The sequence below is a fragment of the Bubalus bubalis genome, chromosome 3 (genome assembly GCF_019923935.1).
Source record: "Bubalus bubalis isolate 160015118507 breed Murrah chromosome 3, NDDB_SH_1, whole genome shotgun sequence".
Classification (NCBI taxonomy): domain Eukaryota; kingdom Metazoa; phylum Chordata; class Mammalia; order Artiodactyla; family Bovidae; genus Bubalus; species Bubalus bubalis.
Window position 1 is genome coordinate 21,706,129 of NC_059159.1, and position 21,680 is coordinate 21,727,808.

General features: G+C 40.4%; 2 protein-coding genes across 4 annotated transcripts in view; both read left to right on the forward strand.

The window, feature by feature from the left end:
- The first annotated feature begins 7,875 nt into the window (after positions 1 to 7,875).
- Positions 7,876 to 21,680, forward strand: part of LOC123464528 (keratin-associated protein 4-11-like) — a 31,211-nt gene continuing 17,406 nt past the window's right edge. The window contains exon 1 of the mRNA XM_045164796.1: positions 7,876 to 8,415. Coding sequence (XP_045020731.1) covers positions 7,935 to 8,415 — 481 coding nt within the window. The 5' untranslated portion in view covers positions 7,876 to 7,934. The remainder of the gene's footprint in view (positions 8,416 to 21,680) is intronic.
- On the forward strand, positions 19,978 to 20,733 carry LOC112583518 (keratin-associated protein 4-11-like). 3 transcript variants are annotated; one of them, XM_045164791.1, is made up of 2 exons: positions 19,980 to 20,383; positions 20,480 to 20,733. In XM_045164791.1, the coding sequence occupies exons 1-2, from the start codon at positions 20,025 to 20,027 to the stop codon at positions 20,721 to 20,723; spliced, it is 603 nt and encodes a 200-aa protein (XP_045020726.1). In that variant the 5' UTR covers positions 19,980 to 20,024; the 3' UTR covers positions 20,724 to 20,733. The 3 variants fall into 3 exon arrangements, with proteins under 3 accessions (XP_044794917.2, XP_045020726.1, XP_045020727.1); XM_045164792.1 differs by having other exon boundaries at positions 19,982 to 20,308; positions 20,495 to 20,733; XM_044938982.2 differs by having other exon boundaries at positions 19,978 to 20,733.

Here is a 21,680-nt window from a genome sequence, read left to right on the forward strand (position 1 = left end):
GTGTGTTTACTTGTAAATATTTTTTCTATACATTTATCCACTCAAGTTTATGCATAGTTTTTTTTTCTTCTATGCTTTTACTTATACAAATAAGATGAGCTTTTGAGCCATTCTTTAGATGCAGGTATTAGTGCTACAAATGGGGACAGAGTCCCCTTTTAAAAGGTTTTAAAAGTTTTTCTGAAAGTAGAGAATCAGCTGACAGTAGCCTATAAATTGGGCTCATAGAATATTATATATAGATATTTATATAAAGGCAATTGTCAGTGCAAAATACATACTTTCCTAAATATTAAAAGACATACTAAGAGAAAAGAAGATAAAGCAAATAATGAAAGATTATATATAAAGGTACAGAGATACATGTATTAATATATACATTAAATATGTATATATATAATTCACCATACACTATACATCACCATTCATTATCTATTTTGTTGTTGTTCAGTTGCTACACTGATTTGACTCTTTGTGTCCCCATGGACTCAGCACTCCAGGCTCCCCTGTCCTTCACTATCTCCCAGGCTTTGGTCAAATTCATGCCCATTGACTCAATGATGTTATCTAAACATCTCATCCTCTGCTACCCTCTTCTCCTTTTCCCTTCAATGTTTTGCAGCATCAGATGACTCTTTTCCAATGAGTCAGCTCTTCTCAACCAGTGGCCAAAGTATGGGAACTTCAATTTCAGCATAAGTCCTTCCAATGAACGTTCAGGATTGATTATCTTTAGGATTGACTGGTTGAATCTCCTTGCAGTTCAAGGGACTCTCAAGAGTCTTCTCCAGCACCACAATTCAAAAGCATTAATTCTTCGGTGCTCAGCCCTCTTTATGGTCCAACTTTCACATATTGGAAAAATCATAGTTTTCACTATATGGACCTCTGTCAGCAAAGTTATGGCTCTACTATTTATTAATAATACACTTTCTGGGTTTGTCATAATTTTCCTTCCAAAGAGCAAGCGTCTTTTAAATTCATGGCTTCAGTCACCAACCACAGTGATACTGGAGCCCAGGAAAATAAAAGCTGTGACTGTTTCACTTTCCCCCCTTCTATTAGACATGAAGTTATGGGACCAAATGCCATGATCTTGGTTTTTATAATGTTGAGTTTTAAGTCAGCTTTTTCACTCTCCTCTTTCACCCTCATCAAGAGGCTCTTTAGTTGCTTTCGTCTTCTGTCATTAGAGTGGTATCATCTGTATATCTGAGGTTGTTGTTATTTCTCCCTGCAATCTTGATTCCAGCCTGTGATTCATCCAGCCTGGCAATTTGCATGATGTACTCTGCATATAAGTTATATAAGCAGAGTGACAATATACAGCCTTGACATACTCTTTTCCCAATTTTGAACGACTCTGTTGTTCCATGCCCAGTTCTAATTGTTGCTTCCTGACCCTCATACAGGTTTCTCCAGAGATAGGTAATGTGGTATGTTTTTCTCATCTCTTTAAGAATTTTCAACAGTTTATTGTGATCCTCACAAAGCCTTTAGTATAGTCAATGTAGCAAGAAGTAGATGCTTTTCTGGAATTCCCTTGCTTTTTCTGTGATCCACAAATGTTGGCAATTTGATCTCTGATTCCTCTGCCTTTTCTAAATCCAGCTTGTACATCTGGAAGTTCTGAGTTCACTAACTGCTGAAGCCTAGCTTGCAGGATTTTGAGCATAATCATGCTAGCATGTGAAATGAACACAATTGTACAGTAGTTGGAACATTCTTTGGCATTGCCTTTCTTTAGGGTTGGAACGAAAATGGAACTTTTCCAGTCCTGGGGTCACTGCTTTTTCCAAATGCAGCACTTTAAACAGCATCATCTTTTAGGATTTGAAATAGCTCAGCTGAAATTCCATCACCTCCACTAGTTTTATTCATAGTAAATATGCCTAAGGCCCACTTGACTTCATACTCCAGGAGGTCTGACTCAAAGTGAGTGACCACACCATAATGGTTATCTGTGTCATTAAGACTTTTTACATACAGTTCTTCTGTGTTTTCTTGCCACCTCTTCCTGAATCTCTTCTGCTTCTGTTAGGTCCTTACTGTTTCTGTCTTTATCATGTCCACCCTTGCATGAAATGTTTCCTTGATATCTCCAGTTTTCTTGAAGAGATCTCTAGTCTTTCCCCTTCTATTGTTTTTGTGTGTTTTCTGCAATGCTCACTTAATAAGACCTTCTCATCTCTCCTTGCTATTCTCTGGAACTCTGCACTCAGTTGGGTATATCTTTCCCTTTCTCCCTTGCCTTTCACTTCTCTTCTTTCCTCAGCCATTTGCAAAGCCTCCTCAGACAACCACTTTGCCTTCTTGCATTTCTTTTTCTTTGGGATGGTTTTGGTCATTGCATCCTGTACAATGTTACAAACCTCAGTTCACAGTTCTTCAGGCACTCTGTCTACTGGATCTAATCTCTTGAATCTATTCATCACCTCCACTGTATAACCATAATGGATTTGATTTAGGTCATTCCTGAATGGCCTAAAGGTTTTCCCTACTTTCTTCCATTTAAGCTTGAATTTTGCAATAAGGAGATGATGATCTGAGCCACAGTCAGGCTCCAGGTCTTGTTTTTGCTGACTGTATAGAACTTGCTGCAAAGAATATCATCAATCTGATTTTGGAATTGACCATTTGATGACATCCATGTGTAGAGTCGTCTCTTGGGTGGTTGGAAAAGGGTGTTTGCTGTGACCAGTGTGTTATGTATTCTCTTGACAAAACTCTGTTAGCCTTTGCCCTTCTTCATTTTGTACTCCAAGGTCAAACTTACTCCAGGTATCTCTTGACTTTCTACTTTTGCATTCCAATCCCCTGCAATGAAAAGGACATCTTTTATTTATTTATTTTCTTTTTGGTGTCAGTTCTAGAAGGTCTTATAGGTCTTCATAGAAAGAGTCAACTTCAGCTTCTTTGGCATCAGTCGTTGGGGCAAAGCCTTGGATTATTGTTGAATGGTTTGCTTGGAAATGAACCAAGATCATTCTGTCATTTTTGAGATCGTACCCAAGTACTGCATTTCAGACACTTTTGTTGACTGTGAGGGCTACTCTATTTCTTCAAAGGGATTCTTGCCCACAGGAGTACATATGATGGTCATCTGAATTAAATTCACCCATTCCTGCCCATTTTAGTTCACTCACTGATTCCTAAGATGTGGATGTTCACCCTTGTCATCTCCTGCTTGATCACATTCAATTTATCCTGATTCATGGACCTAACATTCCAGGTTCCTGTGCAACATTGTTCTTTACAGCATCAGACTTTACTTTCACCACTAGTCACATCCATAACTGAGTGTCATTTCCACTCTGGTCCAGCTGCTTCATCTTTCTGGAGCTATTAGTGATTGCCCTCTGCTCTTCCCCAGTAGCATATTGGATACCTTCCCACCTGGGGTCTTATCTTCCAGTGTCATATCTTTTTGCCTTTTCATACTATTTGTGGGGTTCTTCTCATAACAAGAATAATGGAGTGGTTTGCCATTTCCTCCTCTGGCAGGCCAGAGGAGGAAATTTTTGTCAGAACTCTTCACTATGGCCCATCTATCTTGGGTATCCCTGCATGACATGGCCCATAGCTTCATTGAGTTATGCAAGCCCCTTCACCATGACAAGGCTGTGATCCATGAAGATATCAGTATATTTTATATATATTATACTTTATGTTACTATATATATTATATATATAGTAAAAACTACTTGATTAAAACCAACAAATTGATCAATTGATGATACCAATACATGGAACAGGCTAAATAAGCCACATTATGTCCAGAGAATGGGCTACTTTGTGGCTGAGAATGGAATGAAGAATATCTGAACATACTACTATAAAGTAATCTCTGGGATAAATTGTTAAATGAGAAAAAAGCAACTTGGAGTCAAGTGTGTATATTATATACCATTTATCCAAGAAACAAAGGAGCTACAGATATGCAAAAATGTTTTTGAAATAGCAATAAGAAGGAAAACTTTAAATTATAAAAATGACTATCTATGGGGAGCAAGGGAATGCACAGAGGGATTAGGAATAACTTCTTTGGATAAGCCTGGAGTTGTAGAATTTAGTTTGGAGCCACACATACTTTGTGTAATTACACAAACAAATTTAGAAAGTGATTCCTAGAAATGCAAAGAAAACACTGGTGATGTGCTCCATTCCATGCATGTTGATGATGATATATGGTCCAAGAGTTCACCTCAGGTATTTACTGTCCAGCTGGAGACAGACATTTAGGTATAGTCCAATGTGCAAAATTCTAGTGTTGCAAATGTAATGAAGTAGAATGGAGGAGCAGATGATTTTTCTTTAAATATGTCAAGGAAAACCATAAGAAGAGACTTCTAAACTGGAACTCAAATGAAAAATAAAAAAGTACTGAGTTGTTATAGGAAAAAGAACATTCTAAGGAGATATAACAGCATGATCAAAGGTGTGGAATTAGGAACACTGGACTGGAAGAAACACAAGCTAGAATCAAGATTGCCGGGAGAAATATCAATAACCTCAGATATGCAGATGACACCACCCTTATGGCAGAAAGTGAAGAGGAACTCAAAAGCCTCTTGATGAAAGTGAAAGTGGAGAGTGAAAAAGTTGGCTTAAAGCTCAACATTCAGAAAACAAAGATCATGGCATCCGGTCCCATCACTTCATGGGAAATAGATGGGGAAACAGTGGAAAGAGTGTCAGACTTTATTTTGGGGGGCTCCAAAATCACTGCAGATGGTGACTGCAGCCATGAAATTCAAAGATGCTTACGCCTTGGAAGGAAAGTTATGACCAACCTAGATAGCATATTCAAAAGCAGAGACATTACTTTGCCAACAAAGGTCCATCTAGTCAAGGCTATGGTTTTTCCAGTGGTCATGTATGGATGTGAGAGTTGGACTATGAAGAAGGCTGAGTGCCGAAGAATTGATGCTTTTGAACTGTGGTGTTGGAGAAGACTCTTGAGAGTCCCTTGGACTGCAAGGAGATCCAACCAGTCCATTCTAAAGGAGATCAGCCCTGGGATTTCTTTGGAAGGAATGACGGTAAAGCTGAAACTCCAGTACTTGGGCCACCTCATGTGAAGAGTTGACTCATTGGAAAAGACTCTGATGCTGGGAGGGATTGGGGGCAGGAGGAGAAGAGGACGACAGAGGATGAGATGGCTGGATGGCATCACTGACTTGATGGACGTGAGTCTGAGTGAACTCTGGGAGTTGGTGATGGACAGGGAGGCCTGGCATGCTGAGATTCATGGGGTCGCAAAGAGTCGGACACGACTGAGCGACTGATCTGATCTGATCTGATCTGATACTTCAAAGACTGGCTTCCACAGTGGCTCAACTGGTAAAGAAACTGCTTGCCAATGCAGGAGACACAAGAGATGTAGTTCAGTCCCTGATCAGGAAGATCCCCTGGAGATGGAAATGGCAACCCAGTCCAGTATTCTTGGCTGAAGGATCCCAGGAACACAGGAGCCTGGTGGGCTACAGTCCATGGGGTCACAAAGAGTTGGACAAGACTGAGTGCTCACGCACACATGCACATACTTTATAGACTATTAAGATTATAGGCTTTGCAATCTTAATTCATTCTTATGTGGACTCTTAGAGAATAGCAAGTACCTTATGGGGTCTTTGATAAGAAAAATCAAGATAATAATTACAAAGCATTCAGCAGAATATTGGGCACATGGCAAGCACTTACAAATAGTAGCCATTTATATTATCTCATTTTTTTTGAAAGTATGTAATACTTGTTGTATTTATTTTTGGCATTATTCTGGCCTTTTAATAGATGATATATTATTGGAAAGAAAGAAATAACAAATATAAAATATATAATTTTAAGGCAAAAATAACATTTTAAGATTTAAGAGTACTCAGAGAACTGTTTAAGCTAAGGCAAAAGATCAATAACTATTGTGAAAAAGAAATATTAGTTCCAATATATTGGCCGGAAGTTTTTCCCAGGATATTTTTTATTATAATATTTTATTGGAGTATGGTTGATTTACGTTATGTTAGTTTCTGTTGTACAGCAAAGTAAGCCAGTTACACATACACTTACGGAAGTGAAAGTAAAATTCACTCAGTCGTGTCCAACTCTTTGCGACCCCTTGGACTATACAGTCCATGGAATTTCCCAGGCCAGAATACTGGAGTGGGTAGCCATTCCCTTCACCAGGGGATCTTCCCAACCCAGGGATCGAACCCATGTATCCTGCTTTGCAGGTGGATTCTTTACCAGCTGAGCCAGTAGGGAAGACTAAGAATACTGGAGTGGGTAGCCTGTCTATTCTTCAGCGAATCTTCCTGACCCAGGTATCGAACCAGGGTCTCCTGCATTGCAGGCAGATTCTTTACCAACTGAACTATCAGGGAAGCCCACACATACATGCATATCCACTCTTTTTAGATGCTGTTTCCTTACACAGAGTATTGAGTAAAGTTTCCTGTGCTATTCAGTTCAGTTCAGTTCAGTTCAGTCGCTCAGTCGTGTTCGACTCTTTGCGACCCCATGAATCTCAGCACGCCAGGCCTCCCTGTCCATCACCAACTCCCGGAGTTCACTCAGACTCACGTCCATCGAGTCAGTGATGCCATCCAGCCATCTCATCCTCTGTCGTCCCCTTCTCCTCCTGACCCCAACCCCTCCCAGCATCAGAGTCTTTTCCAATGAGTCAACTCTTCGCATGAGGTAGCCAAAGTACTGGAGTTTCAGCTTTAGCATCATTCCTTCCATTCAGTAGGTTCTCTTTATGTTAGTTATCTATATGCAGTAGTGTATATACAACAATCCCAATTTCCCAGTTTATCCTTGTTTTAAACACATAATGCTTGTTTTGGAAACTCATGCTTTGGTGTTTTGACTACTTGTCAAAATCTTGCCTTTTAACATATTTGACTGTCTGTAGGATAAGGAGCATGGAGAAGAAAATGGCAACCTACTCCAGTATTCTTTCCTGAAAAATCCTACGGACAGAGGAGCCTGGAGGGCTACAGTCCGAAGGGTCACAAAGAGTTGAACACGACTGAGTGACTAAGCTTGAGCAAGAGGATAAAAAGCAAGGCTTGCCTATTTATAGCCTCTTTAACCAGAATGACTTGAATTCAAATTTTTGAAAGAGTACAAGAAAAAGATGCTTTAAATGAAACCTTCTGTATAATGCAGAATTCATTGCATATGTTGGCTTATGAAGACAGGTCAAACCCACTCATTTTTAGCACACTATAGGGAAAAGTTCTTACCACTGAAAAGGAAAAATTAAAAGCTAACTCTTGAGGTAGTCATTACAATGAGACTGGAAGTCTTTTGTAACCCCCTGACTCTCTAATCAGCCAGGAAACACACCCTAGTCTTCTTTCATTGTACAAAAGTGTCAATAAGCCTACCTCCCCACCACAGTCTCCCCACACTGTACACAGAACCCCAACAAGAGTCTTTCTTCTTATTTCCTTATCAGCACTCTGCCTGTCAGTAGCATGCATTATTTCCACTTTGACATAAAAAGAGACAGGGCCATTCTCAAAGTAGTATCATGGAGTTATACACAAAGAAGGAAAAAAAGTGACACATAAAAACTCAGTGATAGAATATCACATGATATTTCCAACATAGAAGACACATTAGAGGAAGAAAAACAAAGTGGCTACACACGGCTTAACAAGATTCAGTGAATCATAACAATAGAAAAAAGGAAATGATGCCTTAGATATTGATGCTTTCAGATAATTAACTTCATAAACACAATTATGAACTTAGTAGTAATGTTAATTGATTATCCAGAAGGAAAAATAACAAGGAAAAAGCATTGCTCATGGTAAGACCAGTTAAAAGCAGAGTATAAAAAGAGACAGGAGTAAGGAAACAGTTAAAAACAAGAAGCCACCCTCTTGCAAGCCCACTCGTGGATCTCCACTCCTTCCATTGACACCATGGTCAGCTCCTGCTGTGGCTCCGTCTGCTCTGACCAGAGCTGTGGCCGAAGTCTCTGCCTGGAGACCTGCTGCCGCCCCAGCTGCTGCCAGACCACCTGCTGCAGGACCACCTGCTGCAGGACCACCTGCTGCCGCCCCAGCTGTGGTGTGTCCAGCTGCTGCCGCCCAGTCTGCTGCCAGCCCACCTGCCCTAGCCCCACCTGCTGCATCTCTAGCTGCTACCGCCCCTCCTGCTGTGTTTCCAGCTGTGGCTCCAGCTGCTGCAGGCCCACCTGCTGCATCTCCAGCTGCTGCAGGCCCCGGTGCTGCCAGCCTGTGTGCTGCCAGCCCACCTGCTCCCGAACCTCCAGCTGCTGCCGCCCCTCTTGCTGTGGCTCCAGCTGCTGCCTGCGCCCAGTGTGTGGCCGGGTCTCCTGCCACACCACTTGCTATCGCCCCACCTGTGTCATCTCCACCTGCCCCCGCCCCGTGTGCTGTCCTTCTTCTTGCTGCTAAGCCCGCCACCCTGTGACCACTGTCCATGTTTACCTCTGTCCCCACTAATGCAGACCCTTCTTTTGTGCTGATCATTAGGACACCTGGGCTGGGGCTGATGTTGCTGAACTGATTTGGGTCTCATGATTTTAATGAGCCCACCACAGGCCCACTATCTCTGTGAGCACATTCTGGCATCAGTCCAAATTCTACTTGTCTGGACCTCTCCCCTTCATCCAAGTGTGAATTTGTTTGTATTAGTAACATACCAACTCTTGTGTTGATCAATTCACTTCAAATTCTCCTTCTTAACTTTTGGCCTTCAAGTCATCAAGCAGCTAAAATTCAATTTCAGTATTTCTGCATTATGAATTTTTATAGTTGCTCTCTTAATTGCTCCAGTGAAAATTCCCCTTTATCATTTTTATTCCCCAAATTTTACTAAGTTGTAACCCTATGCCAAAAATAAACTATCACTTTCCTATATGAAACATGTAGTGTGATGATACACTTCTTTGAGATTTTTTATGCATTCTGGACAACTGTATTTTACCTACACTTGTAGAATAGATAACATGGCTTTGTTAATTTCACAATAGAGGTTAAGCTCCCTAGTCACAGCTCAGGTCTCATTGTAAGTCTCCTTAGTTCTTAGACAAAATAGATATTCTCAGGAATTCATGAATAAAAATCAAAGAAATGATACCTTCTGCAAAATCTGGAAATAATTAATGCTCTATGGGACCTCTTTTTCATACTGTCTACCTGTGAAATCAGTTAATAATTATAAGAATAATGGAACTGAATGTTTGTAGCTGGGAGAAAACACAATGAAAGGTTAAAGGTGATATGTTAGAAATTAAAAGAAAGGACACATGTAAAAGCCAGAAGTTTCATTAAAGTCGAAGTCAAAGTGTTAGTCGCTAAGCCATGTCTGTCTCTGTGCAACCCCATGGACTGTAGCCTGCCTGCCTTCTTTTAGTCCATGGAATTCTCCAGGCAAGAATACTGGAGTGGGTTGCCATTCCCTTCTCCAGGGAATCTTCTGACCCAGTGATTGAAACCCGGTCTCCCGCATTGCTGGCAGACTTTTTACCACCTGAGCCACAGTTCAGTTCAGTCGCTCAGTCATGTCCGACTCTTTGCGACCCCATGAATCGCAGCACGCCAGGTCTCCCTGTCCATCATCAACTCCCAGAGTTCACTCAAACTCACGTCCATCGAGTCGGTGATGCCATCCAGCCGTCTCATCCTCTGTTGTCCCCTTCTCCTCCTGCCCCCAATCCCTCCCAGCATCAGAGTCTTTTCCAATGAGTCAGCTCTTCGCATGAGGTGGCCAAAGTACTGGAGTTTCAGCTTTAGCATCATTCCTTCCAAAGAACACCCAGGCTGATCTCCTTTAGAATGGACTGGTTGGATCTCCTTGCAGTCCAAGGGACTCTCAAGAGTCTTCTCCAACACCACAGTTCAAAAGCATCAATTCTTAGGCGCTCAGCTTTCTTCACAGTCCAAATCTCACATCCATACACGACTACTGGAAAAACCATAGCCTTGACTAGACGGACTTTTGTTGGCAAAGTAATGTCTCTGCTTTTGAATATGCTATCTAGGTTGGTCATAACTTTCCTTCCAAGGAGTAAGCGTCTTTTAATTTCATGGCTGCAGTCACCATCTGCAGTGATTTTGGAGGCCCCCAAAATAAAGTCTGACACTGTTTTCACTCTTTCCCCACTATTTCCCATGAAGCGATGGGACCAGATGCCATGATCTTCGTTTTCTGAATGTTGAGCTTTAAGCCAACTTTTTCACTCTCCTCTTTCACTTTCATCAAGAGGCTTTTGAGTTCCTCTTCACTTTCTGCCATAAGGGTGGTGTCATCTGCATATCTGAGGTTATTGATATTTCTCCCGGCAATCTTGATTCCAGCTTGTGCTTCTTCCAGCCCAACGTTTCTCATGATGTACTCTGCATATAAGTTAAATAAACAGGGTGACAATATACAGCCTTGACGAACTCCTTTTCCTATTTGGAACCAGTCTGTTGTTCCATGTCCAGTTCTACTGTTGCTTCCTGACCTGCATACAGATTTCTCAAGAGGCAGGTCAGGTGGTCTGGTATTCCCATCTCTTTCAGAATTTTCCACAGTTTATTGTGATCCACACAGTCAAAGGCTTTGGCATAGTCAATAAAGCAGAAGTAGATGTTTTTCTGGAACTCTCTTGCTTTTTCTATGATCCAGTGGATGTTGGCAATTTGATCTCTGGTTCCTCTGCCTTTTCTAAAACCAGCTTGAACATCTGGAAGTTCACGGTTCACGTATTGCTGAAGCCTGGCTTGGAGAATTTTGAGCATTACTTTACTAGCGTGTGAGATGAACGCAGTAGTTTGTGCAGTAGTTTGAGCATTCTTTGGCATTGCTTTTCAAGCTCAAAGGAAACTTTCATTGGCAGCATAGAAATCTACTCTCATCTCCTGCAGCTAGAGGGTAGATCAAGCTGAGGATCAAGCCTAGTTCAGTTCAGTTCAGTCTCTCAGGCATGCCCAACTCTTTGCAACCCCATGGACTGCAGCATGCCAGTCCATCACCAACTCCATAGCTTACTCAAACTCATGTCCATCGAGTTGGTGATGCCATCCAACCATCTCATCCTCTGTCATCCCCTTCTCCTCTGCTTTCAATCTTCCCCAGCACCAGGGTCTTTTCAGGTGAGTCAGTTCTTCGCATCAGGTGGCCAAATTATTGAAGTTTCAACTTCAGCATCAGTCCTTCCAATGAAAATTCAGGACTGATTTCCTTTAGGACGGACTGGTTGCATCTCCTTTAGTACTGGAAAAACCATAGCCTTGACTAGATGGACCTTAGTTGGCAAAGTAATGTCTCTGCTTTTTAATATGCTATCTAGTTTGGTCATAACTTTTCTTCCAAGAAGCAAGCATCATTTAATTTCATGGCTGCAGTCAGCATCTGCAGTGATTTTGGAGCCCCAAAATTAAAGTCTGTCACTGTTTCCATTGTTTCCCTATCTATTTACCATAAAGTGATGGGACTGGATGCCATGATCTTAGTTTTCTGAATGTTGAGCTTTAAGCCAACTTTTTCACTCTCCTCTTTCACTTTCATCAAGAGGCTCTTTAGTTCTTCTTCACTTTCTGCCATAAGGGTGGTGTCATCTGCATATCTGAGGTTATTGATATTTCCCCTGGCAATCTTGATTCCAGCTTGTGCTTCTTCCAGCCCAGCGTTTCTCATGATGTACTCTGCATATAAGTTAAATAAGCAGACAGAAGGCAGACAGACTGAAATCACAATCACAGAAAACTAGCCAATCTGATCACATGGACCACAGCCTTGTCTAACTCAATGAAACTAAGCCATGTCGTGTAGGGTCACCCAAGATGGACGGGTCATGGAGGAGAGGTCTGACAGAATGTGATCCACTGGAGAAGGGAATGGCAAACCACTTCAGTATTCTTGCCTTGAGAACCTCATGAACAGTATGACTAGAGTTGCTACAACATAATTTGCCCAGAGAATGGCTGAACTTGCTAATGAGAGACTATATTCCCAAAAGATATGCAGGACTCTGACTGCTTCATAGTTAGTGGTGTTCTTTTTCCATCAGGAAGCACATATTGTCGTGTTGTCTTTCTTTTTGTGATATTAGCTGCTGTGGGTGATTATTGCCTAGAACCCCTGCTTCATTAGCCACAGCAAAAACATCATTTTGCAGTTCTATTATTCCTCTGCCATGTATTACCTAGAATAATTCCATAAAGAGAAAATTCCCCTCATCAGTGTTTGGTTATCTTGAGGAATAGTATCTGCAGAAAAGGCAAAATAAATGCTTGAGTCTTTCTCTTTATTTAGCAGGGTACCTCCTTCAAAAGAAACCAAAGAGTTTTATAAAATTCCCATCAATATGAACTTATGGATTTCAATATACTTGACGGTGTATCAATCCATTCCAGTTCACATGCCAAGTGATGTTCAAATAAGCAACTTCCAATTGGCCTTGGGTTTTTGTGAATGAATCTGGTAGTCCTCAAGGACTTCCTTGCTTTTTAATATAACAAGATATTCCAAACTCATTTGTATATTTCTTTCCCCAGATTTCTAATCACTCATTTCTCCAAGGAGTCCTTATTTCTTTCAGAAGGAAACACTGTTTGAGACCATAAGTTGAAATATGAGAATGCTCATTACTCCTAAAGCATTTTCTATCAGCCTTTTCAGTGTTTACAACTAGAAGACATAAATATAAAGGCAGACCATGGCATGAGTTTCTACTGAGAACTACAGGGTTTTTACTTAACTTCAGATACTTTTACCTACAAATCTCTTTTCTACCAATGCCCCAAATACCAGTTCTCAGTGACACCAGTGTAATAACTCACTTTGTTTATCCCTCAATGTTTGCATACCAGTTCAGAATAATATCACCAACATTAAAAACAATATAGTTACTGAAAATAAACTCAAGATTGCTTTTTAGCTTTTAAAACAATCTTGGAACTGCTCCTGTCCCTGAAGTTATACCTCGATATATAGTTAGGTTCCTTTGTTGCTTTTGTTGTTATTTTAACAATTTTGAGAAATTTTTGAAAATTTGTTTTTTATAATTTTGCAAAATATTTGCATAGGTTCAAAGTCAAAGCTACAGAACAGGGTGTATTCAATGAGATAACCTTTTATCCTTTGTCTTCCCTACCCTATTCCCTCCACCCTTTATGGTCAAGATTTTTTTTCTTTAACAGAAGTATTTTAATTTTTATTTATTTTTTTCACTTTACAATATTGTATTGGTTTTGCCATACATCAGCATGAATCCACCACAGGTATACACGTGTTCCCCATCCTGAACCCCCCTCCCACCTTCTTCCCTGTACCATCCCTCTGGGTCAAGATTTTTAAAAATTATGAGTAGTACTGCCATTACTTTTTTTTCAGCCTTGTTAACATACAATTGACATACAAAACCTACATATACTTAAAATGTACAATTTTCTGTTTTATATGTGCATACTCATGAAATCAACACTACCATCAAGATAAAGGACACCCATCACCCTCTTTTGTGGGTGTGCTTCTCTCCCATCCCCTGCCCATGGGCAACTGCCATTCTGGTCACTATAAATTTATTTGCATTTTCTGGAATTTCATGTAAATGGAATTCTTCACTCTGTACTCTATCTTGCCTGGCTGTTCACTCAGCCCAATTAGACTGAGATTCATGTGGTTGTCTGTATTACTAGCTCATTTCTTTTTATTGCTGAGAAATGTGGACTTGTAACATTTTTTTATCCACTCACTTGTTGATGGACAGTTGGGTTGTTTCTGGATTATTTTTTCTATCACAAATAAAGTCACCATGAATGTTTGTGAACAAGTCTTTGTACAGATCTATACTTTAAATTTCTCTTGGGTAAATACTTTGAAGTGGAAGGGTTAGGTCATATGGTACGTGTATCTTTAACTCTTTAAGAAAGTGTCAAACTGTTTCACAAAGTGATTGTGCCATTTGATGTCCCTTCGTTGTACAACAGCTTCAATAACTTCACATTAACATCAATGTTTGCTAAGATCAGTCTTGTTAATTTTAACCATTGTAGGTGTGTGTGGGCTTCCCAGATAGCACTAGTGGTAAAGAGCCCACCTGCCAATGCAGGAGACAGAAAAGAAGAGGGTTCAATGCCTGGGTCGTGAAGATCTGCTGAAGGAGGGCATGGCAACCCACTCCAGTATTCTTGCCAGGAAAATTCCATGGACAGAGAAACCTGGCAGGCTACAATCCATAGGGCTATAAAGAGTTGAACATGACTGAAGCAACTTAGTACGCAGAGTGTGTATAGTGTTATTGTGATTTTAACTTGTATTTTCCTAATGGTTAATGTTGTTGAACATTTTTTCCTGGGTTTCCTTGCCTTCTGTGTATTTTCATTGGTGAATTTCAAATCTTTTGTTCATTTGGAGGTAGAGGGTTATTCATTTTCTTATTATTGAATGGTAAGAGTTCGAGTTCTTTATATGTTCTATAAAAAATTATTTGTTAGATTATGTTCTATATTTTCTCCAAGTATGTGGCTTACCCTTTTATTGCCCAAAAGGGTAATGAAAAATTTCATTTTGATAGAGTCCAATTAATTGATTGTTCTGGGGTGAACTTAAGTTACTTAATAGTTTGATCCTCTCAAGACTTACTTGTAAGCTGTGTGAAATAGTACCAGAGTAGCTTTACTCCAGAAAAATTTGTGAACAGAAAATTTGCCCAGAAAAATTTGCCTCACTCTTGAGTCAATACCTTTCAGAGTATTCTAACCATGATTTATGAGGCTCTTCACTCTGAATCATGGAAACATGGACTATTTCTGGCCCAGTGTTAGCTCTGAGGATTGCTCCCTCTGCCTTTTACTGGGATGACTAGTGGGGGGGTTCTCTGCCCTTGACTAGTTTCTTCGCTTGCATGCACTGATCGGTAATTAGCTCAACATTCCAAGTGGACTTTCTGCGGATCTCTGGGGTTCTCTATGCAGCTCCCTTCTCTCTAGTATCCTGCCCTGCAAATTCTAGCTGTCTTTCCTCCTTCATCCCAGCTCCATCTCAAGTCAGCATAATTACCAGGCTCTATCTGATTCTCCCTCTTGGAGCTGCATCCCAGAAACTCTCTTCAAGAGATAAACTGGGGCAGCCCTAGGATCACCTTAGCTGCTTCCCTTCTCTAAGGCACCAGTGTTGTCTCTTGATTGCCAAGCCAATCCCCATCACTCCCTCTTAGCTGGAAGTGTAGTCCCTCTTTCTTGTTTTCTCATCTCCTCTTTCTTTATTCTTCCATTATTTTATAAAATAATGTAAGCAAATATTTTCTATATTTATTTTCTTGCTTTTAGAGATATTATAGAACACTACAGATATTTTATCCATTGTCTTGACCATATCTTAGCAATATATCCTAGACATTACTTCATAGTAGCATGTACAGATTCTCCTTATCACTTTTTACCCCTGAATATCAGGTTGGCTCAAAAGTAATTATGGTTTCTGTGAATTTTAAATCATTATAACTATGCTCAAATACATCTTTATTAGGAACCATTACAATCAACTCATTTTTGCCAATGAGAAATGTTTGTTCATTCCCGTAGCATAAAAATCCATGCTTCAGGGTTCACTGAATTCTTGGAAAGCATTTTCTGCCTCCTGAAAGTTGTGGAAGTGTTTTCCCTGCAAAAACTTGTTGAGATGCTTGAAGTGGTAGTTTGTTGGCTAGAGGTCAGATGAATATGGCAGATGAGGCAAAACTTCGTAGCCCAATTTCTCCATCGTTTCAAGTGTTGGTTGTGTGACGTGCAGTCTGTAATTGTCTTCAAGAATTGGGACCTTTCTGTTAACCAATACTGGCTGAAAGCATTGTAGTTTTCAGTGTATCTTGTTGATTTGCTGAGTATACTTCTCAGATGTAATGGTTTTGCCAGGATTTAGAAAAATGTAGTGGATCAGTTGGGCAGCAGACCATCAAAGAGTGACCATGACCTTTTTTTGGTTGCAAATTTTGCTTTGGGAAGTGCATTGGAACTTCTCAGTGCAACCACTGAGCTGGTCATCAGTGGTTGTCATATAAAATCCATTTTTCATCACATGTCACAATCTGATTGAGAATGGTTCATTGTTGTTGTATACAGTAAGAGACAACAAAATGATTTTTTTGATTTTCAGTCAGCTCATGAGGTACTCACTCAAGGAGCTTTTTCATCTTTACAATTTGTTTCAAATGCCAAATGACTGAAGAATGGTTAATGTTGAGTTCTTTGGCAATTTCTTGTGTAGTTGTAAGGGGATCAGCTTCAGTGATTGCTCTCAATTGGTCGTTGTCAACTTCTGATGGCCAGCAACCATGTTCCTCATCTTCAAGGCTCTCATCTCCTTTGCAGGACTTGTTGAATCACCACTGCACTGTATGTTTGTTAGCAGTTCCTGAGCCAAATGCATTGTTGATGTTGTGAGGTGTCTCTGCTGCTTTACACCCCATTTAAACTCGAATAAAAATATCGCTTAAATTTATTTTTTGTCTAACATCATTTCTATAGTCTAAAATAAATATAAAACAAACAGCAAGTAATGTCATTAGCAAAAATCAAAGTGATAAATGTGCATTAAAATGATGCATAACATAACCACACTTATTTAAGAATGTATTCCAATATCAAACAGAAAATTTCAACAATGCACAACCGCAATTACTTTTGCACCAACCTTAATATTATTCCATAATGGGAACACACTATAGTTTATTCACCAGTACCATATCGAAGGACATCAGATTTACCGTTGCTTTGTTTTTACAAATAGCACTGCTATGAATAATCTTGCATGTTTTCATATTTTTTCCTGAGTACTTTTTGGATAATTTATAGACTTGGAATAGCTGAATCAAAGAATAATGCTGCTAATTATTATCAAATCATCACAAGAAAACTATGAGCAAACTTATTTCCATAGTCTTATGATCAGAGAATGTTGTCAGATCTTGAATTTTTGACAGTCTCACAGGTGCGAAGTGGTATCCCATATAATTTCATTCCTATTATTATGAGTGAGATTCGGTATCTTTATATGTTGAAGAAACAGCTGCATTTTATTTTCCATCAGATTTTAGGTCTTTTATCTAATTGAATCTAATTTTATAAGTGCTTTATATATTAAAGCCATTAACTCTTTGTCTTTGCCATACATTGCAAGTAATTTTATTTTCAATTCATCAGTTCATTATTCGTCTTTTTTTTTTTTTACTTTGTTTATGGGGGATTCCTATGTATTTCTTTTTCATTACAAATAATTGTCTTTTCACTGTTAGAACTTAATTGCCAAATGTATGTGTATACCATTGAAAACTATTAAACTGAGTCCTCTTTAATGATGAGATCTTCTAGTGCTTCCATTCCCATCTTGTAAGTGGTCCTAGTTGACTCTCTTAGAAACATCTATTGCTTGAATATCTTCCTTACCACACTCATTGTAACCAACCCAGAAAGGCATTCACCTCTCACCCCTAGACTGCAACCACCACCTGTCTTCCCACTTTCTGTCACTCCACCCACCTCTAGCTAAGTAATATTTACAAAGCTGAGATATTGATTCACAACTTACTCCCAACTGTATGATGATATCCACTTTCCTTTGTATAAATTCAAGATTATCTTTAAATTCTCTCATTCTATCAGTGAACATTATTTTTTTTTCTATTCTTCTACATTTACCAGCCAGACAAGTCATCTACTTAATCATAAGTCAACCTACGCCCTCATTCAATAATGTCCCCATTGTCTGCTCTTCTCTTTTCCATCCATCTAGATCATCTGTAGCATGTTAAAGGATAAGTAAATGCCCTGTGTTTTCAATAAATCCATGGTCATTCAACTAACATTCACTCAGGGCAATTGCTGGGTATCATATCTATAAAACTGAATAAGACAGTGCTTGACCTCATAGGGGCAAACAGAAGGACTGGAAATAGACATACAAACTAGTTACAATCAAGTGTGATACTCTAGATCAGAGGCATATCTTAAAACAAAAGGAGGGAAGGACTCATTTTGAATGTGGTAGAAACCAAGAAAGACATTAGAGATGATTTTGTGTCTTGGCTGGACATTTAAGTACAAGCAAGTGTTTGCTGCGTTGACAAGGGATAAAGCATATTTACACAAATGAGACAGCAAGAAAATTACTTAGGAGTATAATATTCATAACTTCTTTGAATGTTCTATGGGAGAACCACCTTCCCTGCTTACTGTGTGACTTCAATCTATCTGAGCCATATTACTTCATGTCAGAAGAATTAAGAAAATTGTGTTTACCTCGCAGAGTCCTTGTGAAGTGTAAACAAGATAACAATTATATAAGACTCAGAAAATTCCTAACATGTAGTAGGCACTCAAAAATAGTAACTATTAGTGTTATATTTCATAAAAGTATATGGATTTAAATATATAATTCGTATTTTGCTTAGTAATCACACTCTAAATAGCTGCAAACCTCATGTGTGTGTCTTATTTGTCTTATTTGAGTGTATGTGGGAAAGAAATTAAGCCTTAATCCCTTAATCTTTCCTTTATATCAAGGAAAAATCTCAAATGTATCTTGCTAAGAGACAATACCTCATAATATAAAAAATATACTTCAATAATACTCAGTTATACATAGTTCACTGAGTATGTTGACCTACTAAAATATAGATTAAAAAAACTTATAATATGTAATCTCTGAGGAACATCTCAATAATAATTTAATAATGTTAAAAAGGATCCATCATGCCAAGGTGTTTTTACTATTTAGAAGTAGTGAATCACTGCACTACAACTCTTTCAAGTTGAATAGATCCAATAAAGAAAACACTTTATAGATAGAACCAATAAAGAAAGTGGCGCCAGTGGTAAAGAACCTGCCTGCCAGTGCAGGAGATGTAAGAGACGTGGATTCATTCCTGGACCGGGAAGATCCCCTGGAGGAGGGCAGGGCAACCCACTCCAGTACAGCACAATAAAGAAAATAGGTGCTTCCTTTGGGATCTTTTAAAAAACTGAGACATTACTTTGCCAACAAAGGTCCATCTAGTCAAGGCTATGGTTTTTCCAGTAGTCGTGTATGGATGTGAGAGTTGGACTGTAAAGAAAGCTGAGCGCCGAATTGATGCTTTTGAACTGTGGTGTTGGAGAAGACTCTTGAGAGTCCCTTGGACTGCAAGGAGATCCAACCAGTCCATCCTAAAGGAGATCAGGCCTGGATGTTCATTGGAAGGACTGATGCTAAAGCTGAAACTCCAATACTTTGGCCACCTCATGTGAAGAGTTGACTCATTGAGAAAGACCCTGATGCTGGGAGGGATTGGGGGCAGGAGGAGAAGGGGACGACAGAGGATGAGATGGTTGGATGGCATCACTGACTTGATGAACATGAGTTTGGGTAAACTCTGGGAGTTGGTGATGGACAGGGAGGCCTGGCGTGCTGCGATTCGTGTGGTCGCAAAGAGTCGGACTGACTGAGCGACTGAACTGAACTGAACACCTTAATGAACATCCAGTAGTCCAAAGGAATCAGAGTATTCTTCATTGTACATGAGTGATCCTCTCTCCTAATCTATGATGGGTCTTTAATCCTATTTTCCCACCAGCATTTCATATGATTGCTCTTAACCTCTTTGACAGCAGAGGAGATTTAGTCCTCACTCTCAGCATATTATCCTGGAGTTAAATACATAAATAAAAACTTGTGAAATCCAGCAAAACAATGTCTTATAATGAGTCTACTTGAAGGATACATCAGATAAGGGAAGAAATATGGGTGCTGATTCACTTGGCTTTAACCAAATTAGATAGCTCAGAATACAAGAGGAAAAGGAAATGTGCCATTTTTAAATATAGGAATATTTACCAGATAAACACAATTATATAATTTGCTAAAAATGAACTGATTTTCTAGTGAGATAAAAACAACAACAATAATCCTGCACATGCTCAAAGTAGTCCTCAGCAGGGTATAAAAGTGACAGATGGCAAGGAAAGATCATACTCAAGAACCTCACTCTCCCATTAACATCAGAACCTCCACCATCTGACACCATGGTCAGCTCCTGTTGTGGCTCCGTCTGCTCTGACCAGAGCTGTGGTCGAAGTCTCTGCCAGGAAACCTGCTGCCGCCCCTGCTGCTGCCAGACCACCTGCTGCAGGACCACCTGCTGCCGCCCCAGCTGTGGTGTGTCCAGCTGCTGCCGCCCCGTCTGCTGCCAGCCCACCTGCCCTCGCCCCACCTGCTGCATCTCTAGCTGCTACCGCCCCTCCTGCTGTGTTTCCAGCTGTGGGTCCAGCTGCTGCAGGCCCACCTGCTGCATCTCCAGCTGCTGCAGGCGCCAGTGCTGCCAGCCCACCTGCTCTCACCCCACCTGCTGCATCTCTAGCTGCTCCCACCCCTCCTGCTGTGGGTCCAGCTGTGGGTCCAGCTGTGGTTCCAGCTGCTGCAGGCCCACCTGCTGCATCTCCAGCTGCTACCGCCCCTCCTGCTGTGGTTCCAGCTGTGGGTCCAGCTGCTGCAGGCCTACCTGCTGCATCTCCAGCTGCTGCAGGCCCCAGTGCTGCCAGCCTGTGTGCTGCCAGCCCACCTGCTCCCGCATCTCCAGCTGCTGCCGCCCCTCTTGCTGTGGCTCCGGCTGCTGCCTGCGCCCAGTGTGTGGCCGGGTCTCCTGCCACACCACTTGCTATCGCCCCACCTGTGTCATCTCCACCTGCCCCCGCCCCGTGTGCTGTCCCTCCTCTTGCTGCTGAATCTCTGCTTTGAACATACTGCTTCCTCATTTCCTCCCTCCCCACAGCTGCAGAGCTTCTTTTTAAAATTGGAGGGTTCAAGAGAACTGGTCCCTTGAATTTCACTGGCAAACACCAGACATACCAAGCCCACGTTCTAACTTCTGTCTAAACTCCCTTCCTTTCTAAATTAGATCACTCAGAATCTCGTAGGAAATTACAATCTCCCAGCACTCCTCCCTTTTTCTTGAGCACATCTATTTTTCATACTTAAGGAATTTGTCTCCATCACTTTTGGGGCCACTGATTTTTATTTAACATGGAATTCCAATGAAGATTTCTTTGAGTACTCTTTTTTAAAGATTTTCTTATGTCTTCTTATTTCCATGAACCAAAATAAACCTCCTCCTACCAGTACTGAGAATTGAATCTGATTGTTACTCTCTTTCTTTTTTGTAAGGATTCTTATTTTGATCCAAATAATTGTATTTTGCCTGCACCTTCCAAACAACACACATTAGTTGACCTTCAAGAGAGGTCAAAAGACATTGATCACTTCTTAGTTATGTCTAAAAAATAGATAAATTAATCATTTTCTAGTCTTCATGGGGGAAAGGGGTGAAATTGAAGTGATAGGGAATCTATGAACATAATTACAGGAGAAAAGATTTGGAGATTGAACACAATTCATGATTTTTAACACCACCACCTTTCAGGGTTTTTTCACCTATAAAAGCATCACATAGATAGTTTAGTAAAAGTCTATGCATTTTCTACTTAGGGTCACATGCAATGAGTCCTTCATCTACATACACAGTGAAAATGTTTGTCACTCAGCTGTGTCCAAGTCTTTGTGACCCCATGGAATGTAGACCACCAGATTGCTCTGTCTACCTAACTCTGCAGGCAAGAATACTGGAGTGGGTTGCCATTCCGTTCTCCGTGGATATTTCTGCCCCAAGTACCAAACCCCAGTCT

Excerpts from the sequence above, each read along its gene's own strand:
- LOC112583518 (XM_044938982.2), top strand. The coding sequence starts at position 20,025 with ATGGTCAGCTCCTGTTGTGGCTCCGTCTGCTCTGACCAGAGCTGTGGT.